This window comes from Metopolophium dirhodum, chromosome 2, assembly GCF_019925205.1.
Source record: "Metopolophium dirhodum isolate CAU chromosome 2, ASM1992520v1, whole genome shotgun sequence".
Lineage (NCBI taxonomy): Eukaryota > Metazoa > Arthropoda > Insecta > Hemiptera > Aphididae > Metopolophium > Metopolophium dirhodum.
Window position 1 is genome coordinate 35190011 of NC_083561.1, and position 20704 is coordinate 35210714.

The window sequence follows — 20704 nt, forward strand, 5'->3', positions numbered from 1 at the left end:
ACAAACTCGTGGTTAACACTTGACAATATGATGATAATAATATAATATAATGTAGGTCGTAGGAGCATTATATATTTATTATTACGTAATTCTATTTTATAGAAAGTGATTAGTAATTTCGTTTTTTTCAATTTTAATGATCATAAATCATAATATATATAATATATATATATATATATATACGGTTATTTATTATTTACATAGGTACTATGAAATACGGAATTCCATAAAATCTAGTAATTAAATGAAAGGAATAAGAAATTATTTTTATTCTGAATTCATAATTGAGCGGATCTAATGTATAATAATACAATAAATAGGTATAATATGTGTCTATGCTTGGTTATGGAATATTTTAATATTTGATATTCACTATAAAAGTAGTGGCGTATAGACAGTTTGGTATTAGTTACTATTATTTTTTCTTTACTAATACACTGCACTTACATATTCACCACATATTCATAACATAACATGACACAGAGGATAGAAGTTCAACAAACAAATTATGTTTATACCAGTGCTGCACATGTACAGACAATACTCATTATATCAATAACAATTCTTTTACCAACGTGTGTAAGTAAAACTGTATACTTATTATACTAATTAATAGTAACTAGTACCTAAGTTTACATTTAAATAGATACTATAGATTCTTGCCAAATTGACCTGCATAACTAACAACTTTATAATATTGTAATTTTCCAATGTATTATTAAGTACACTATACTACACATATCAAATATCAGCATGGCAGCACAGAAAATATATAGACTATATTATTCTAATCGGTACCTACCAAAATTACATAAAATAATAATGTTTTTTTAGGGAGGGGCTATAGAACCTTATAAAATTCAACAAATTGCATGCAGCTCGCCTGTCTTATCCGTCTTTATATTTCGAGTGGAGGTATTTTAGAATTTTCTACTTTTATTTCGATTCATCCGGATTCATGTTTGATACCATTTTTAATTTTAACATATAACAACGATTTTTTATTTAATAATTTTAGTTACTTTTTTATAAATTGTAATTGATAAAATATAATTCGTAGGCATAGGCGCCCTCAGAAATTAGCATATGATGTGTGGGGCTATTTTGTAAATACATATAAACTATATATATAATATCAATTGTTAGCTTGGCCAAACTGCTTGGATTTTTTTTAATGGTAGGTACCCAACTGAAAAAAATATTCGAAAAGCCAGGGGGGCATCTGCACCAGATTAACCCCTCTCCGGATGCCTATATTTGTAGGGACTTGAAATTTGTCATTACTGCGTATATTAGTAACTACACATGCAATAACATTTTCAGTGCTTCAGTCCCTTATTTTATTAGTATAGTCGCTTTAGCATACCTACCTCATATAAGTGTATAACCTGTAAATTAAAGTCGGAAGAAATGTATTAAATAATAGATTATTAGTGCCTAATACCTATATAGGTTACATATTATAGTTAAAAAGTAGGTACCGGATACATTGATTTTGTATTTTTGAGGGAGCTTGTACTTATTCGGCCACCCTCTAAACGGCTACGCCTTCTATTTGCGTAACTTCGTAAGTACCTATATCTGCAGATCTATACGAATATACCTACAAAGTACTGCAAGGTGTAACAGAAAATCCTGGCAAATGAAATAACTTTTTTGTTCTAATAAATATTAAACATTTTTATTTTTTTTGTATATAGACGCTTTGTATGCACTATACCAACATAAAAGTATTAAATTATATAAGCATTACAACTGCTTGTCAAAAATGTGTTCAATGATTGATTCAAATATTAAATCATTGAATAATGTTGTACGTTTATTAAAAGGGGATTACATCAGACGTATTTTTCATTCGTTTTAGTAGACCAATAAGCGATGGTAAATTACACATAGCGCGTGGTCGAAAACCAGACTTTCGGTGCAGGCGTGACAAAAAAATATTTGAAGTCGTATATTGTCTTGCGTATATCTATAAATGTTATTAAAACTTAAGAAATTAAATTACTTTCTATTTTAAGTTTTTCCTAAACATTAATGGCACATTATTATAACGATTTATACATTTCATATTTCTTTATATATAATTATTCAACAATATGTTTTGTTCACTGTGCAGCAACGTGTAATCCAGCTATATAACATTGTATGTTGAATACTATTTTCATATAGGTTCCTATATGGTACCTATATATGGCTATATAATACATTCAAATAATAATTTTGATTTAAAATAGGCACAGTCACCATTTTTACACACTAATGAATTTCCATTAACAAATGAAGATTACATAAGAAGATGTGCACCAGTTGTAATTTGTAATCCAAACTCGAAGTATAGAACTTTCAACGGATCATGCAATAACTTAAAAGTACCTACGTGGGGCGCATCTAATACTCCATTTCTCAGACTATTCAATGCTGAGTATAGTGATGGTATTGTACTAGTATTTATAAATATAATTTTTGTTTTCTTATTTTTGTTTTTTTTTTAATGTGATGTTTTAAAACACTTATAAATCCATTAATATCATTACTTACAAAAGTAATCACCAGTCTATTAGATAGAAAAAAATGAATAACACAGTCACAAACAATTCTCTCTAAATTTTGTAATTTAATGCAAATGGCCTCAAAAACCATATAAACAAGCTTCAATCTGTTTTATACAACAGTCGTATTGACATTATTGCATTAATAACCGAAACCCACTTCAGTATGTAGGTACCTACTCTAATGTCCATATCCCTGGATTTCATCTAATAAAAACAATCCACCCGGATAATACTGCCCATGGCGGAGTAGCCTAGCTTACTAATTAAAACTTCCATATTTTTTCAACCACTTCCTGAATATTGTCATGATTATATTCAATCTTACTCCATCCTAATTAAATCGAATAAAATTCCAATAACTATCGGTATCACTCCCCCCCCCCCTCAGCACAATATTACCAAAGCTACACTTAACGATTTTTATTGGCTCAATTATAAAAAAACGTCATTATCGGTGGGGATTTTAATGCCAAACATCAAAGATGGGACAGCCGTGATAATAACCCTCGTGGTATTATATTACACAGCTTTTCTGACGAAAACAATTTCAATATTATCTCGCCTCCAGGACCTAATTATAGGCCTACCTCACTCAAAAAGAAACCAGACATTCTAGATATTTTTTTCCGCAAAGTTACCAAGCAACTTATATTTCTCTACCAAAAATATCCTTAACTTAAACTCTGAAACTTTGATAATTCCTTGGTTCTCCTAACTATCTCAACCACTCAAATTATTCTCACCCCACACGGATCACATACGATCGCACGGTATAGTAAATGAAAATATTAACCTAAATATTGAATTAAAATCTTATCTCAATTTGACGAAGCTGTCAACAGTTTTACAACTTTAATTCAATTGGCAGTGTGAACCCAGTGGTCGATCCAGGGTGGGCAGGGGCCTCCCCCCCCAGACCTCTTCAACAGACTCCTATTTTTACTTATAGAAATATTTTAAAGCGTGTAATGTAATGCATTATAATTAATTACACAATCTATTTATCTATTTTGGAAACCATTGGGAATGTTATTGGAATGAAAACATTTATAATAATTGCATATTATATTATATTATTATTATTGTATTTATGGCTTAGAAGTATTTTCTTTAAGAGGCTCCCTCCAAAATTAAACCCTGGATCCACCACTACGTGGACCGCCCGTAAAAATGTCAAGCCTGTTAAAACCAACAACTCCAATAAAGAAACCAACTCTAATTTAAATTACTCTCTAGTCCCAGAAGAAATGCGTTGCCTAATTGTTGAAAAACGTAGTGTGAGAGCTAGATACCCCTCTCCGGTCTTCCTTCGCACAAATCAGCTTATAACAAATTAGTACATTTCTTAAAAAATCCTTGCAAAACATAAAGTCAATGCTTTTGAACAAAAACTGCACAACCTATCTGTTGCTGATGGTTCTCTTTGAAGACAACTACTAAAATATGAATCTCCTTCATATCCTCTTAGAAAAACAGACAATACATTAGCTATCAGTGACTTAGAAAAATCAAAAGTGTTTCAAACACACTTATCAAATATTTTTCAACCTCATGCTTATATTCTGAACTTCCATCACATATATAATGTTAGAACCTAGATAAGTTAAGGTAAGGTTAGGCAGGCAAGGTGGTATTCTATCTCCTTTATTATTCAACATGCCTCAGATCAACCTGTTTTCGAAAACACCTTTGTTGTTAATTACACTGACGACAAAGGTATAAGCTCTATCCATGAAAATCCCCTAATAGCCTCTGGTAATCGGCAAACCCATCTAAATCTTATCTCATCATTGTACACAAAATGGAGAATTAAATTGAACCACATCAAGTTAATTCATACCACCTGTACTTTAATTTTTAAAACTCGAACTCTGCCCATCAGTTTCAGTGGATAACAAAATAATATGTTATACCTATACCTAACCTTCTTACGATGTAGTGATATATTTAAGCCTCACCCTAGACAAAAAATTAACCAGATCCAAAAGATTAATTTTAAACTCTCGTTCTTGTATGCACAAAACTATGTTAGTAAAAACAAATGCACAAGTTTAAAAATAAACTACTATTCTTAATTCTTAAAACCAATAAGGGGTTTGGGAGTGGTGATTTTCAGTCTAACACACGTGGAATATAGGAATTTAGAAATGTTTTCCGACGTATCGTTTGATCTAGTGAAGCTATTACGAATTCTAAAAGCTGATTTTAATTTATTGTCATGTCTACTTGAGATCAACTTTCCCACATTTTTGATTTTATGCCCCTAAATCTTAAAACAACCATACTAAAAAAGGAAACAGTATATCTAAAAGTTTGGAGAAGTTAAAATCTAAAAATTTAAAATCTGGAAAATTCCATCTCAAGTAGACTTAACGACAAAATAAAATTTGTTTTTAGAATACTTATCGCTTCACTAGAACAGTATTGGTACGTTGGAATGAAAACACTTCTAAATTTATAAGTTCCACGTGTGTTAGACAAAGACAGAAAATCACAGCTTCCAATCCCCTTAATAAATAATAATAGTATTAGGTACATATAAATACAACATTTTTTTCAAAATCATTAGTTGTAAGAATTATAAGATACACTTTTCCCTATATTTGTCTAACTTGTTTAACTGAAATGATTTTTAGGTATTTATACATTTCGACAACAATCAAATGGATCACAGTTGCCAGGAGCTAGAGAAATTAATACACAGTTATTTTTGAATAATCAGTGGTTCGACGATGATGAACTAAATGTACTCTTAATGCAATGGGGACAATTTATAGCTCATGATATCACTCTTTTAAAACCAGACATTTCTGTTGGTAATGACTAATGACATTACTGATAAATATTTATGAATTTAATATAAATCATACATTTCGTACTGTAAATATGTTACATATTATAAATGTTTGCCTAATAGTCTAATTGATATTTATTCAAATCCAAGAAACGGCTGTTTCATTTTTAAGACTCCAAATTGTATGTTATAAATACTTATAACTAATAATAGCAATTATTATTTTTATTTTATAGAAAATTGTTGTGCAGTTCAAAATGTATCTAAAATACCAACTCAATGTCAAAACATAATTAATATACCTATAAATGATCCCATTTATTTAAATAATAACAAGACATGCATGTCATTTAACCGTGCAGTAACATCGGCTAATTTCAGTTGTCCATTGATGCCAGCTACATTTGTTAGTAGTACCAAATAAATACTTCTATGTCTAAAATATGTATTAATATTTTATTTATTTTTTGAATTTTTAGATGGTCGAAGTCTCTCAATATATTGATGGATCTCAAATTTATGGATCTAGTGATACAATAGCAGCGGGGCTGAGATCATTGATAAACGGAAAACTCCGATCAGATATTGTAAAGGCTAACCAAAATACTGGAGTAGAAGAATTTTGTCCACAAGTGAATCGAACAACGTCGCAATGTGATTCATCAACAAATTCTAGAGTTTGCTTTCAAGCTGGTTAGTTAATAATATATATATAAAACTATTAAGTGGATTCAATACCGTGATTTTCTGTTTTTGTCTAACACACACGCAACATAGGATTTTAGACTGGTTCTTTGCCAAACATACCAATTGATCTAATGAAGCGATAAGAATTCTGAAAACAGATTTGAATAATTCTTCAAATCTATTTAAAATTGACTTTCCCACATTTTTGATTTTTTAATTTAAACTTCTTCAAAAATTTTAATACGATAATTTTTAAATACTCTTTTTTAATATGACATTTTTAGGAATTTGGGGGACAATTGTGTGTTAGACAAAAACAGAAAATCACAGTATCGAATCCCCTTAACTCTTTTGGGTAATAATCAAATATATTTATTATTACCTAAATAAACATAATATAATCCTGAGTCTTAATATGACTCTAAACTAGTATAAAATCAAATTTAAATATAATAGAATTTAATATTGAGTTAAACTTGAAACTATTTATTCTCTGATGCGAAATATCTCAGTGGCAACAATACTATAGCAAGCATCACACAAATAGTTAGAACATAATATTTATATAATTTATATTGAATGAAACTAGCTAAGTATCTGTAATGTTAAAGTTAAAATGGTGGATAAGTGGATGTCGCTCTGCTGTACAGTAGGTTACAAGTGGGTCACTGTAATGGATAGTGTTCAATTTTAATTCAATGGTATAATACCATTATTGTATAAGAAAAACGATTCTGAGCGAAAACAGTCAGTCAGCTTATGATATTACTAAGTATATTTGATGATATATTAAGATAAATAAAGTAATTTATATATTATAACCTATTTACGTGGAATCTTGTTTTACATTTTTAATCCTTGGCTACAAAAGTTGAACATTTTATAAATTTTTAACTACAAAATAATTATTAAATTTGATAAATCTTGTCAATATTTGAACTTTAAATGCTTATAAAAAAAAATTGTGCCTATTATGTATTTTTAATGTATTTCAACTGCTATTGTAACTATAAATCAGGAGCCTTACATTACATTTTCACGCTTTTTTACCCAACAAATAAAATTTTATTGATATTTAAAGAAAAAAAAATTTAAAGAATTGAAAACTGACAATGTCCGTAAACAGCTCAAAAATAGTCGTTTGTGAGGTGCCGCTCGAAACGGTAAAGTGATGGGAACGCACGAAAAAAGATGATTTTTGGTCGCCACCCGGTCCCTTTCTCTCGTGGGACAGTCTGGGACAGAGTATTATAATACTGCATAATAGCAAACGAAATCCAAAGATTTTCTCACAAATTCGAGATGTGGCTAAATCACCATGTCAATCTATTTACCATCCAATTATGAGACAACTCTAAAAGAAGTCTAATAGACAACATACGACTCAGACGTCTAAATAATATGAATAAAAAAATGATTTATATTGATTTATTTGTATTGTTTTAAACAGGGGATATTCGCATAAATCAAAATTTGGGAAACGCACTTCTTCATAATTTATTCTTGAGATTTCATAACCATTTAGCATCCAAGCTGTTTTACATGAACCAATTTTGGACCGATGAAATGCTTTATCAAGAAACTAGAAAGATTATTGGAGCAGTGATTCAACACATTACCTACGATCATTATTTACCAATTATATTAGGTATAATAATGTATTTTTTTCGTGAATAAAACTATTTTGTTATAGGATCATTTAATATTTTTAGGAGAAACGTACACAGAGTATTATGGTTTATTTACTCCTCAAACAATGTACAGTGATAGAATAAATCCATCTACATCGTTAGAATTTGCAGCTAGTTCATTTCGAATACTTCATAATCAAATTCCAGCGAAATTAAAGTACGGTATTTACTATAAATTATATATATAATATATATAATTATATATATAATTTATATATATATACTTGTAGATTTACTATAAGTATTTAAATAAAAAGTTCTCTATACAGTATAATTAGTATAGTTATGTAGATAAGCATAAATACTAAAAATAGTATTGTAAAATACTAAAATATAAATAGGTATAGGTACGATATTCATGCTATATAGGTATAATATTGGGCATAAATTCATATTGTATAAACTATTAACTATATATTAAAAATATAAAACAATTTCAATTACTAATATTTTTAGTATCTACATTAGTTAGTACCTACATTTCTTTAATAATATTATAGTAACTTAGTATTAAGTTTTTTATAATTTCAAAAATTAAAAGGTAAAGTAATTAACCAAGGTAATTATCTCTCTTATTAACCTAATTGATACCATTTTAAGTTATTATAATATGTTAATTTAAAGACATTTTAAATTTCTAATAGAACGTAACTTTAGTGTATTTACGATTTAATGTAGTAATTTAGTGTAATTTAGTGTAGCAACAGTGTAGTTATAATGAATCATTTTTAAAAACATTAAATACAAATAATAATTCATAATATTACAGTTATTTTAAACACACAAGTAAAATCATCCTATGTACCTACCATCAGTAAGATATTGATAATACTTTCGAAACTAAATTATTCTAAATTTCCAAAACTATTTGATGTACCTACCTAATATCTTATATCACAATTTTTAATTTTATAACGTTATACTTTATCATGATAACAAATATTCTTAAAAAAAAAAAAAAAAATGATTAATATTTTACTAGTATAGAATAATATTTACTTATGTAGAATATTTATATTAGAACTTTTTACACATGATATTAAATGTTTCGATTCTTTTTGTAACTATACCTACATTTGAAATTGTCTCGAATTGGTCAATTATTAATTTGTTGTATTTATTTTTACAAATTTTACAAATTTCAAACAAACATAATGAAAAAAAATAAAAAAAGATTGAATAGGTATTTTAATAATAATTAGTTAATTTCTCCAACAAGTAGTTAAGGCAACATGATGTTTTCTACATAAAATGTTTTTCATTTCATTTTCATTTTATTTTCCCAAAAACTGTCGTCACGTTTTTTTTTTTCAAACATCAAACTTATATAAATATACATAATTAATTATTTACATATTATATACCATAATGACTAATGAGTATAGGTAGTAGGTACATACAATATATCCACAAACCTTTAGGCGTCAAGATACAAAAATAGCAGTATAATTTTCTCGAAATATGCAATTGTCCTTGTACTTGGTACAATACGACAATAGTAGTTGTGATTACGATTGAGATGCAGCTGTCCGTCTTTTATTTTACAAAATTTAATTTTTTTCGTAACGATTCCATTTTCTGGACTCGTACTTTTTGCTGATGCTGGACATTTTATTTCAGCTGAAGCATTATTGTCCACAATACCACCAGGAGATGCTGCCAAAAATGATAGACCATGATCTACATGATATATCAGGCCTGCATTTTTATATTTTTCCCTATACCTTTTTTTAAATACTCGTTGGCCATGTCTTCGTGCTGGATACCATACTTGGTGGCAGCATTGCCGGTAAAAGTTCCAAACAATAATTCCTTGGCTACTGGTTGATGAATTTTATTTTTGAAAACAGATTTGAATTTGTCATCTAGTATTTTAGGTTTTGATTAAAGCAATTTTAGATATTCAAATTAATTATTAAAAAATTAACAGTAAAAAGAACCATACATTTCCTTTATTTTAACACTTAAGTAGTTGAGTAAGTGTTTAATTTTTCCAATATCGAAAATCCCCTCGATCGACCCCTAGAAGACTAGAATACAAATTCAAATCTGTTTTCTAAATTAAAATTCATCAAACACAAGTTTTACACTTTAGTCTGGTATTTTGGTTGTTTTACATATTTTTCTTGACCTGCTTCAGTCCCTTTAAGGTTTACACACTGTTCAACTGTGTAAAATGTTCAGCAATATACATGATTTCAAATAAATAATTTGTGGTGTAAAGTTTCTTATACTTATATAAATTATATTAATATATTTTACATATTTTCTTAGCTTCATAGATAAAATGTACAAAGTTGCATTTCAAGTTAATTTAACAGATTGGATGGATAGACCTGATTTGTTACCTATGGGAAAAAATGTTGATTGGTTAATAAGAGGACTTGTTGAAACTACAGGTCGTGAATATCAACCATCATATAATCAATTGGTTAGATTACATATTATAATTTTTCTTATTTAATAAAATATAAAAATGTCTTTTTCAAAAATGTTAATTGTTAGTATAATAGATACCTACATAAATAAAATATTTTGACTATCTCTAGATTTCGAATTTTCTTTTTCGCTCTAATTTGCCCGACATTACTGGACAAGATTTATTATCTATTGATATACAGCGAGGCAGAGATGTCGGTTTACCAGTATATAATCAAGTCAGATCAATGTGTGGAATATCACGGGCCAATTCATTTGATGATTTATTGGATTTAATACCTTTTAAAGTTAATTTTACGATTCATGCGATTAAAAAATAAATATAAATTATGATAATTTATTTTATTAGGCAATACAAATATTAAAAACACTTTATGCAACGGTACACGACGTAGACTTACATGTCGGAGCATTACTTGAGGTGCCAGAAGAAGGATCCATGGTTGGACCTACTACTAGATGCATATTATCTGATAGCTTTTTTAGGTATAGATATGGAGATCGCTTTTTTTACGATGTACAAGGACAACCTGGTAGTTTTTCACAAGGTATTTTTTTTTATTATATATAATAGATACATTTTCATTTTAACCAACATTTTTGATTTTTCAGAACAACTCAAAACGATAAAGCAAATTAACTTAGGCCATGTCATATGCGCTACAACTAATTTATTTACTCTACCTTTAGATGTTTTTAAAAGTTTACACGAGTATGTATAATTTTAAATATTAATAATATTAAACAATTTAATAACCACAAAACTGTTTGTAATAAATCAGTAATCAGTAACCACAAAGCTTATATATTATTTGTGACTTGGTGTGGCGCGGTCAGTACACTACTACACTCAACTGCGGAAATGCTCTGAGTGTACGTATCGGCCAGTGTTGCTAGCTCCCGGATGGGTGACCACCTGGGATTATTAGCTACAAATCCTTGACACACATACAAACGTGTTTCGTCCAACCGTTCCTCTCCCTACAAACAAAAAAACAGTTAATGATGGAAGTTGCTGGACTTAAGCTCAGAAAAAAAGCTTATATTACTTATGTTACCTATACCTAATGACTTTTGCATTTTTCATATTGATTTATTTGTTTATTATTTACTATAAAATATACTGACTGAGCACTTTTTATAATTAGTTATTATATTATATTATTAAAAGTTATTGTAGTTATAAACAATTGAATGATGTTGGTTTACTATTAGAGTTTATTATAAATAGAATTTTGGTATTTAAATCAATACTATATTAGGTACATTGTAAGTAATAATATTTGATTAACTATTGTATAACTACCTATTATATTATGTTTATCACAGTTTTTCTTCGATTAAATGGAATTGTGATGAACACTTCAAAATCGATCTAGAAGCATGGAGAGAATTTAAGTGATGATGAACCTATGACATCATAAATATTATGAGCGAATAACCAATATCTAACGACTATAACACAACAATATACTAAAAGACATACACCTGTCATTGGAATCTAACAAAACATCCAATATACGTATTTTAATAAAACATTTTAAAATAAAGCTATACATATTCACTAGTTTTAAATAACTATAATTAATGTAAATATTTGGAAGCCAGTGGTCCAGAATCCAGATGACAAGGCTTATTTATTGTAATAAAAAAATAATAAATTATAATTATTATGATAAATCTGAATTATGCTTTATTTTTTTATTTGTGTAATAGGTACTGAAATTGAATGTAACTTACAGTTTATCTCAATTATACAATATACATTAAGTTTTTGTTAATATAAAAGCTATATATGGCCATACAGGGAGATTCACAAAGCATGTTTACCGCCATTATTTACTTTAATGGTTTTTTTCTGATTTTTGGAATTTTTAAGTAAGTACCTATACTTAAGAACCATATTAACAAATACTTAAATATTTCATGAAATAAAATACGGTTAACTGGAATAATCTTTAAGTTATGAATAGGCCAATAGGGTTCGGATTTAAAGGTTATATAATCAATAAAAAAAAGCATTTAAAATGTCAAAAAAGGCAAAAAAAAAGCATATATAATATATAGTATGTTTATTTATGTCTATTGTCTATGTCATAGAACTAGATTTTAGTAAAACCCTAACGGCAAACCATAAACTGTCGTACCAAATAAACAAATGACTAAATAAACAGACATGTCAGAAAAATTGTTCAGCATATATCATAGATTATAGATAATCTATACTCTATAGAAATCCACTTATTTTACTAGTTACCTATAAGTATACCTTCCTTAACAAATGGAGCAAAGTACATTGCAGAAGAATTAGTGAATTTACAGAAACATTTAATGAATTAATATAGTGAGCTAATGGCCGCCACCCGGCATAATACCAGTATACCACTATACTAATTAATAAATATTACTGGTAATAATTACAATTCAACAATTTACATTACCTAAATAAACTATAACAAATTTAAGGTATAAGGTGCCAAGGTGGTTTAATGAAGCGATAGTCGATAACGAAATGAAACAAATTACAAAATATAATAAATACGTGAAGTCGTGAAATAGAAATAATGAAATGCGTCGCGTACACGAAATGGAGTGAGGGAACCGGTCAGCACGACAATGCGAGATGCGGCTGCCGTGATCCCAGATTTCATTATAATTTCTAATTAAAAGTTTGCATGTTTACTTTAATAAATTAATTTCTAACAGTACGGTTTCAATGATTTTTGCAAAAGGATCATCTGCACAATTTTTCTGATTTTTCAATTTTATTTGGTATTAATTGATTCAGTAAATAATTAGTTAGGTCCGGGGAGCTGTATTGCAAATCGCGGTTCTCTCCCCGGTCCTCGATAATACAGAAAAAAAATGTCCGATTAAAAAAAACACCAAAATGTACACTGTATAAATGGGCAACTCCTGCTTCGAGATAACATATATATAATATATACACTGTCGGCACCGCTGCTATATTTTTTTTTACTTGGCCCGCGCCACGATCATGGCACTGGGTACTGTGAAACGATATTAAGGGGATCCAGCGTAGCATTCCTAAGTATGTGTAATTTACCACATTTAGTCAAAATAAGCACAAATATGTAATACCCAGCAGCATTCATTCATAATGAATAATGATGTACAAAAATGATAATTTCTTTAAAAATTCTTTGATGTAGCTCTTTTAAAAATAATGTTTTACCTATGACTTTATTATATCTTCCATATTTTTCAGTGGGGAGGGGCTGGTGATGGGGCTAGTTGGGGAACTGTTTTCTGGAAGGGGGCTAGAGGCCACCCCCTTGGCGCCGTGTCTGCAGCCAAGCAAATTAATGTCTTGAAAATAATATGTTATTATTATATTATTATGATGATTATTATATATATATTTAGCCATGGACATATTAATAATTTAACATATTTATATGTCTATGGTCGCCTGTGTTCCTGGAGTTCACAGCGCTCTCTGCATTTAACACGGACTTAAGATACAAATTGTGCAGCCAAATAAAACCACCGGTACCGTTGAAAACTTCAAGAACAGTATTCTTATCAGCTAAGTGACACCTTTTCGTGGCTGTCCCCGTGCCGACCATGTCGTTTCCAGTCCATTATATCTTAGTCCGTGGTTAACGCTAATCAACTGATAACAGATTTTATTACCGGCAGAATTCGGCCGGTTAGTATCGGTTAACTTTAACCGGACATCGTAAGAAAGGCCCTAAATGATACGAGTTGAGCCGTTCTTAATTTGAAGTGATTTTATTACGAGTCGACCTAAATTTCCTAAATTGTAAAAATGGCCCAAAGTAGTTTAGTTTGGTGCGTGTATCCCGGTATCCGACTACCCGAGCCAGTTGTACGAACAACCAGAGTACGCTGTGCGCAGTGCGCGGTGCTTAGATCACACTTATCGCCACCACGGTTATGTTAAGATATTTCTTAAACCGTGGTCGCCATAACACTATCATAATCAGTAATCACATTGGATGAGATTTGATAACATAATAGTGAATTCAAATTTGTTTTTATCTTAATGCTTAATAATTAATAACTTACTATTGAATTATTCTTAAATAATAAATTTTATAAATTTTAAATAAACTATAAAAATTGATTTTAATTTATTCAGAATTGTTTCATACAGTGTGCTACTATAAAAATGCTTGGTTTATCTTTATTATACTTATGCTGGTCTTAATAAAGTTATTGATATTATCAGTTTTATTACCACATATAATACAATTGTCCGATCAAACTGATTAATGTTTCTCTGTCTGTCTACTTTTAAATTTAAATCACGTTTACTATTTACCATCCTGGTCTTGTTGATTATTGCACCATTGATCGGTCATTACTATCTTTCAAAAGTAGGTAGATGTACAACTATATTAAAGTTATTGAAATGTCTATATTATGTTTATATACATTTTAGGAAGAAAAAGATGGGTTTGAAAATTCTTATAACTCACATACAAAACTGGAAGTTCATGGGGACTATGGTGTTTTTAGAGCTACCGACTTAAAACATAGAATAGCTGAACTAGTTAGAATAAAAAGTAATTGAAATAGTATTATATATTTATATATAGGTACCTAATGTAATATTAAAATGCACCGGTTTTTATTTTTATTTATATATATTATATAAATGCAGGAAAAAAGTCCGATTTGATTTTTTTTATGTAAGCCTATAGATACTAGCAATATTTGCAGGAGGTAGAACAAGTGTTTTGCTCATCTTGCCGGACACACGCTTCCAACCGTTATAAAGTTAATTTTTAAAATTTGTGAAAAGTTAGGAGTAGATAGAGCTATTCTAAAATAGCAATGCAAGAATTAGGTGAAGATTCCAATTTTCAGCACCAAAAAAATTTAAGTTTTGACAACACTGGTGAATGTTTATGAAACTTATGCTCTAGAGTGGCCCATAATAAAATAAAAATGGAAGAATGTTAAGTTAATATTGGCCATTGTATTCAAAAACAAAATAAATATTAACTAATTATTATTTTAAATTATTTTACATGATATATCTTTCATTGTTTACATTACTTATCACATTCACAGACACTCACTTTTTCTTTTATTTATTTACCCTCCTCCAAAAATCATTCAAATTAATAAAATGCCAACAAAAACTATTCAAAAATAGAATTTAATATTTATCTGTGCTCAAACATATGAGTGAACATAACAGGTCAGTCACATGTCTAGTTTCATAAAATACCATTGAAAATATTACTGCGTCAGCAGTTATGCCTGATTTCATGATTTTGTAAATTACTACTATAGTGACCAATTACATCAAAATTGAAATAACTGCTATAGCAATAACTGACCGTGAACATGTTATTTATACTTTTTAGTTATTTTTAGGAAAAAAAAAATTAAATCGGAATTTTTTTTTGTCTTGATTTTTCTTTTTGACTCCCATATTATATGCATTAACATCAAGGTTAAAAATATACATTTTAATATTTATAGTGTTCTCAATGTTTTTTTTTTAGATTCTGTAAATAATGAATTAAGAAATATTGAAGGAAAACGGCAGAAACTTCTTAGTGAACTTGCTTTCAACCATAAAAAAATTGAAGATTCTAAAGCAGAACTTATACGACAAGAAGCAGAATTAGAAAAACTAAAAATTTCTGTGAAACAAGTTAATATTATAATACATTTAATTTCTCTAAAAATATAGATATGAAAATGTATTATATTATTTTAGGCTCAAGTTGCAGAAAATGAAGCTATTATACAGAATTCTCCTAACCTTGCCCCACCAACGATTATATTACCGAAAAATCCTCCTTCATTTATACCTTTATCAGTAAACACACGTTATACCTGTCATAATATGAAAAATTGTTTTGATTATTCTCGTTGCTCATTAACATCAGGATTCCCATTTTACTTTTATCGCCCTGAAGAATTGCCCGAATTAGTTTCTACATCGTTGAATAAAATTGTTTTTCAAGTTTTACGTTATAACCCACATTTTACAAATAGTTCAGATAACGCTTGTGTGTATGTAGCTTTAATTGGTGAAACTCATAATTCTATTAACATAACACAATTAGAACGTCTTCCTTTTTGGGGCGGTGATGGTAGAAATAATATATTATTTTATTTAAGTAAAAATATTTATAACAAACCAAATTTTGATCAAAATATTGATTTTGGACGTGCCATACTTGCTCAGTCTTTTTGGAATGAAAAATATTTTCGTCCTGGCCACGATATAATGTTGCCTGTTAGTTTTGGACCACCAGGAGGAGAAGTTTGGATGGATTCTCCATACATGCTACCAGCTAGAAGAAAATATTTGTTATCTTTTGAAGGATACAAAAATATAAACTTTACCAAACACCAACAAAACTTTGGTAATTTAGAATTTAGAAATATTAAACCATGTAAACTTGTATTAATTGTAAATAAACAATTTAATTTTTTTTTTTTTTTAGTCGATATGTTACAAAAGTTTATAACACAAACAACCGATGATCAGTTTTATATAATAACTGATTGTAAGAATCAAAGAGTTGAGAGTAATATCACTGATTGGTGTTTGTGTGGTGATGAAACTGAACGTAAAGTTTTTATTTCTCAATCAACTTTTACATTGATTTCAGCACCTATAGATATTGATATGACATCAACAGCAATGATGCAAACCCGTATTTTTGAATCACTTAAATTTGGTGCTATTCCTGTATTTTTAGAACATGACAGAATTGGATTACCTTTTGATGAAGTAAAATTATAATTCAATATTTATCATAGACATGTGCATGAGCTGCTGAAGGGAGCACAATAATTACCTGTAGTATATTATAATTTTGACATATGGCTGCCAATTACTGATAATTAGGGCTCGGAAGTTGAGGCATTTTGCATTTTTTTTTGGAACTTTTTAGACGATGCTCTCCTGGCCACAAATGTGTTTCATTAGCATGTGAGTCTAAAAAACTAAAATTTATTTTGCAATTTTATGCATTTTTTGGCTTTTTTTCCTTTTAAGTCATTTTTTGACATTTTTAGGTCATTTTTCGACATTTTTAGGTCATTTTTTTGACATTTTAAGTCATTTTTATTAATTTCACACTAGTTCACTTCTTATTGTTTCTTGTCTATGCCGATAACTTAAAATTTGGAAATTACCACGGACTAAGATTAGTACCTATCCGATTTTATCTCGCCGATTACATTTTGTCGATTACGGTTTGATAAATTTATAGAACAAATATTTTTTATTTCATTTTTAAAGACATTATTTGTCATCTTTATGTCATATTTTAAGCAATTTGTAAGCTTTGATAAATGTATATAGAATTTTATAGTAAAATAGAGTAAAATATTAAAAAAAATGTATCTATAAATTTAAAATAAATATTTGTAATATTTTTTTAGGTCATTTTTTAAAGACATTTTTCGTCATTTTTATGTCATATTTGCATTTTTTTTAGGTCATTTTTTGATGTTTTTAAGGTCATCAACTTCCGAGCCCTACTGATAATTATTGTCTACTATAAATTTAATTCCGTAAAATTCAACTGTTAAACAATTGTTGTGGGTTGGATTTGGTTTTAATGTGTACGAAAACTATTTGCTTATCCAATGACATTGTCATACAGTTTAATTTAGTTTCATGTCTGGGTTTCATTAAAAAATAGGCTGGTTTATCTTACTCTATATTCTAAACTGAAGTCTGCACATGCCTATGCTTAGTATACAGTGTATTACAAATTCTTACATAACTATGTTTCAGGTTATTGATTGGTGTAGGGCTGCTATATGTATAGCAGGGGAGAGAATTCCAGAACTTCATTGGTTGTTAAGGACTATACCTGATAATGATATTCTAATAATGAGGCGACAGGGTAGAATGCTCTACGAAAAATATTTCGGGACTATTCAATCTATTTTAGATACAACTCTTGCTGTTATACGTAATAGAATTGGTATACCTCCCATGCCAGTGATTGATACACCTTCACCGAGTATATTTAGTGAACATTTTAAAGTGAGTTTTCTTTAATTAATATATTATATATAATAAAAATATGTAAGTACATAAATAATTTTTAAAATAGCCGATTAAAATGGATCCAATTATACCAGATGCTGAACCTGAAGAAAGTTTAGGTCCCTTGGAGCAACCTTTTAACTCTCCAGTTTTTAAAAGAAATCATACAATTATGAATATTCAAGGTTATGAACTATGGAACAGTTGGGGGGATCCATTTAAACTTTACCCTCACACACCTTTTGACCCATTACTTCCATCAGATGCGAAATTCATTGGTCAGTGAAACATATTTTTTTTGGTTTCTGTTAAAATTGTATTCATTTTTAAATGTGTTGTCTCTTTTACTAAGGTTCTGGTAAAGGCTTTCGACCAATTAACAATGGTGCAGGAGGAGCAGGAAAAGAATTCTGTCAAAATCTTGGTGGAAACTCACCGCGAGAACAGTTTACCATTGTTATACTTACTTACGAACGTGATCAAGTATTATTTTGTTATATAATATATTCTTAAATTTAATAACATTATAATTAATTTTTTTTTGCTAGGTACTTATGAATTCTCTTAGCAGACTTCATGGTCTGCCTTATTTAAATAAAGTACTTGTTGTGTGGAATTCTCCTAAACCACCTCTTGAAGACTTACGGTGGCCTGAAATCGGTGTACCTATACATGTTAGTATAAGATGAATAATTTTGTTTTTATTTTTGTGATTTATTTAATTAAAATTTCATTCATTCAGGTTATTCAGGCAGCTAAAAATAGTCTTAATAATAGATTTCTGCCTTATGAAGCAATTGAAACTGAAGCTGTCTTGTCAGTTGATGATGATGCTCATTTAAGGCATGATGAAATTATGTTTGGTTTCAGGTAAATTGAAAATGTATTATTTTGTTTTTAATTATTATTTAACACTGATATACACATGTATTGTTAAGGGTTTGGAGAGAACAGCGTGATAGAGTTGTTGGTTTTCCTGGACGTTTTCATGCATTAGATCTTAATCATGGTGGTTGGCTTTATAACTCAAACTACAGCTGCGAATTGTCTATGGTCTTAACAGGCGCTGCATTTGTGCATAAATACTATTTATATTTGTATTCATACTGGCTACCTCAAGCAATTCGAGACAAAGTAGACCAATATATGAACTGTGAAGATATTGCAATGAATTTTTTGGTATCTCATGTCACCAACAAACCTCCTGTGAAGGTAGTTATACGATTAATAATATATTTTTACATTACAATAATATTATTTCAACTTCAGGTCACATCTAGATGGACTTTTCGCTGTCCAGGATGTCCTGTTTCACTGTCCGAAGATGAAACACATTTTTTAGAACGCCATAAATGTATCAACTTTTTTACAAAGGTAAAATGTTTGTATTATTTTTTTTATTTATCATTAAATTTAAAATATTTTAACACCAGTAAATTCGTTAAAATATTCCCATTTAATAACATTTTATAATATTAAATATTTTTATGTTTTAGATATTTGGTTATACACCTCTTCTAAATACACAGTTTCGAGTTGATTCTATTCTTTTTAAAACTAGAATACCACACGACAAACAAAAATGTTTTAAATTTATATAAACATGAAAAAAGTATCAGGTCAAAATTAAAACTATGATTGTTTCAGTCCACATTCCGTAGAGATTGGGTCATATATTTATATGATTTAAGAAGACTGATCATTTTAAATTTGATTAAAAATATATACCATTTTGACTTTTCTTAACTAATGTAATTGATCATAAATTATTAATGTACACATTGAAAAGGTGTTAAAAAAGTTTATATTCCTATGATACAATTAACTACACAATTTATATGTGATAAAGATTTATTATTATAAATTTAAAATCCTAATTTTCTAAATGTTTTTTGAGTGCAGCTAAGAATTAGAATGGAAATATTGTTCATTAGATTCTTTAGAAATGTTTACGTACATTAAAAAAAAATGTTATAAACAATGTACTATAAGTGTTTTCATAAATATTAATTTTTTTTTTTTTAAATATACAGAATGTCCAGTTTTATCTTGCCACATCTTATGTTTGTTTAAGTAATATATTGTTATTCTTAATGCAATTGTAAAATACTGTTTTACAGTGGCGGCTCGAAGGAGGTATATTTGAATCATGTGATTCATAGAAATATTAATGGGTGGGTGGGTGGGTGTCCTGTGGTTGGGAAAGTTAGTTAGAAGAAGTTTTAAAAGTTGGTAATTCAATTAGAAATATAATGTTCAGCTCTATATATGGACTACATGTGTATCAGCGTAAGTCGTACAGTAACAGCCAACATTAGGTTAAGCCAGGGCCGTAGCTAAGAATTTTCTATAGGGAGGGTTCAGTTCCATAGATAGAAATTTTATAGAGGATATTACTATAGGAAATTACATTGAGTAAAACATCAAAATAGTGAGAATAAAACATTATATTTTCATTATAACACTATATCAATTTTTCTCGGCTTCTTTGCCATTTCGTTTAATATTTCATCTGGCG

General features: G+C 28.9%; 2 protein-coding genes and 1 long non-coding RNA gene across 3 annotated transcripts in view; 2 read left to right on the top strand and 1 right to left on the bottom strand.

Annotated features, from left to right (window-relative positions):
* Positions 1-445: 445 nt before the first annotated feature.
* Positions 446-11908, top strand: LOC132937859 (peroxidase-like). The gene is made up of 12 exons (XM_061004440.1): positions 446-579; positions 2238-2436; positions 5192-5371; positions 5586-5755; positions 5829-6042; positions 7487-7684; positions 7749-7884; positions 10002-10158; positions 10277-10453; positions 10516-10714; positions 10779-10878; positions 11496-11908. The coding sequence occupies exons 1-12, from the start codon at positions 475-477 to the stop codon at positions 11566-11568; spliced, it is 1908 nt and encodes a 635-aa protein (XP_060860423.1). The 5' UTR covers positions 446-474; the 3' UTR covers positions 11569-11908.
* LOC132937870 (uncharacterized) overlaps positions 10836-20704 on the bottom strand; it is a 37976-nt gene continuing 28107 nt past the window's right edge. The window contains exon 3 of the long non-coding RNA XR_009663848.1: positions 10836-11147. This is a non-coding gene — a long non-coding RNA (uncharacterized LOC132937870). The remainder of the gene's footprint in view (positions 11148-20704) is intronic.
* LOC132939566 (exostosin-3) lies at positions 14142-20212 on the top strand. Its single transcript, XM_061006808.1, has 13 exons — positions 14142-14530; positions 14596-14719; positions 15671-15822; positions 15889-16543; positions 16625-16914; positions 17929-18183; positions 18254-18464; positions 18539-18669; positions 18735-18860; positions 18929-19056; positions 19125-19398; positions 19456-19560; positions 19683-20212. The coding sequence occupies exons 1-13, from the start codon at positions 14426-14428 to the stop codon at positions 19785-19787; spliced, it is 2661 nt and encodes an 886-aa protein (XP_060862791.1). The 5' UTR covers positions 14142-14425; the 3' UTR covers positions 19788-20212.

Coding starts and splice junctions, on each gene's coding strand:
- LOC132937859 (XM_061004440.1), top strand. CDS start 475: ATGACACAGAGGATAGAAGTTCAACAAACAAATTATGTTTATACCAGT. Junction 5,756..5,828: donor CATTGATGCCAGCTACATTT/GTTAGTAGTACC, acceptor TTGAATTTTTAG/ATGGTCGAAGTCTCTCAATA. Junction 10,715..10,778: donor ACCTGGTAGTTTTTCACAAG/GTATTTTTTTTT, acceptor TTGATTTTTCAG/AACAACTCAAAACGATAAAG.
- LOC132939566 (XM_061006808.1), top strand. CDS start 14,426: ATGTTTCTCTGTCTGTCTACTTTTAAATTTAAATCACGTTTACTATTT. Junction 16,544..16,624: donor CAAACACCAACAAAACTTTG/GTAATTTAGAAT, acceptor TTTTTTTTTTAG/TCGATATGTTACAAAAGTTT. Junction 19,057..19,124: donor GAAATTATGTTTGGTTTCAG/GTAAATTGAAAA, acceptor TGTATTGTTAAG/GGTTTGGAGAGAACAGCGTG.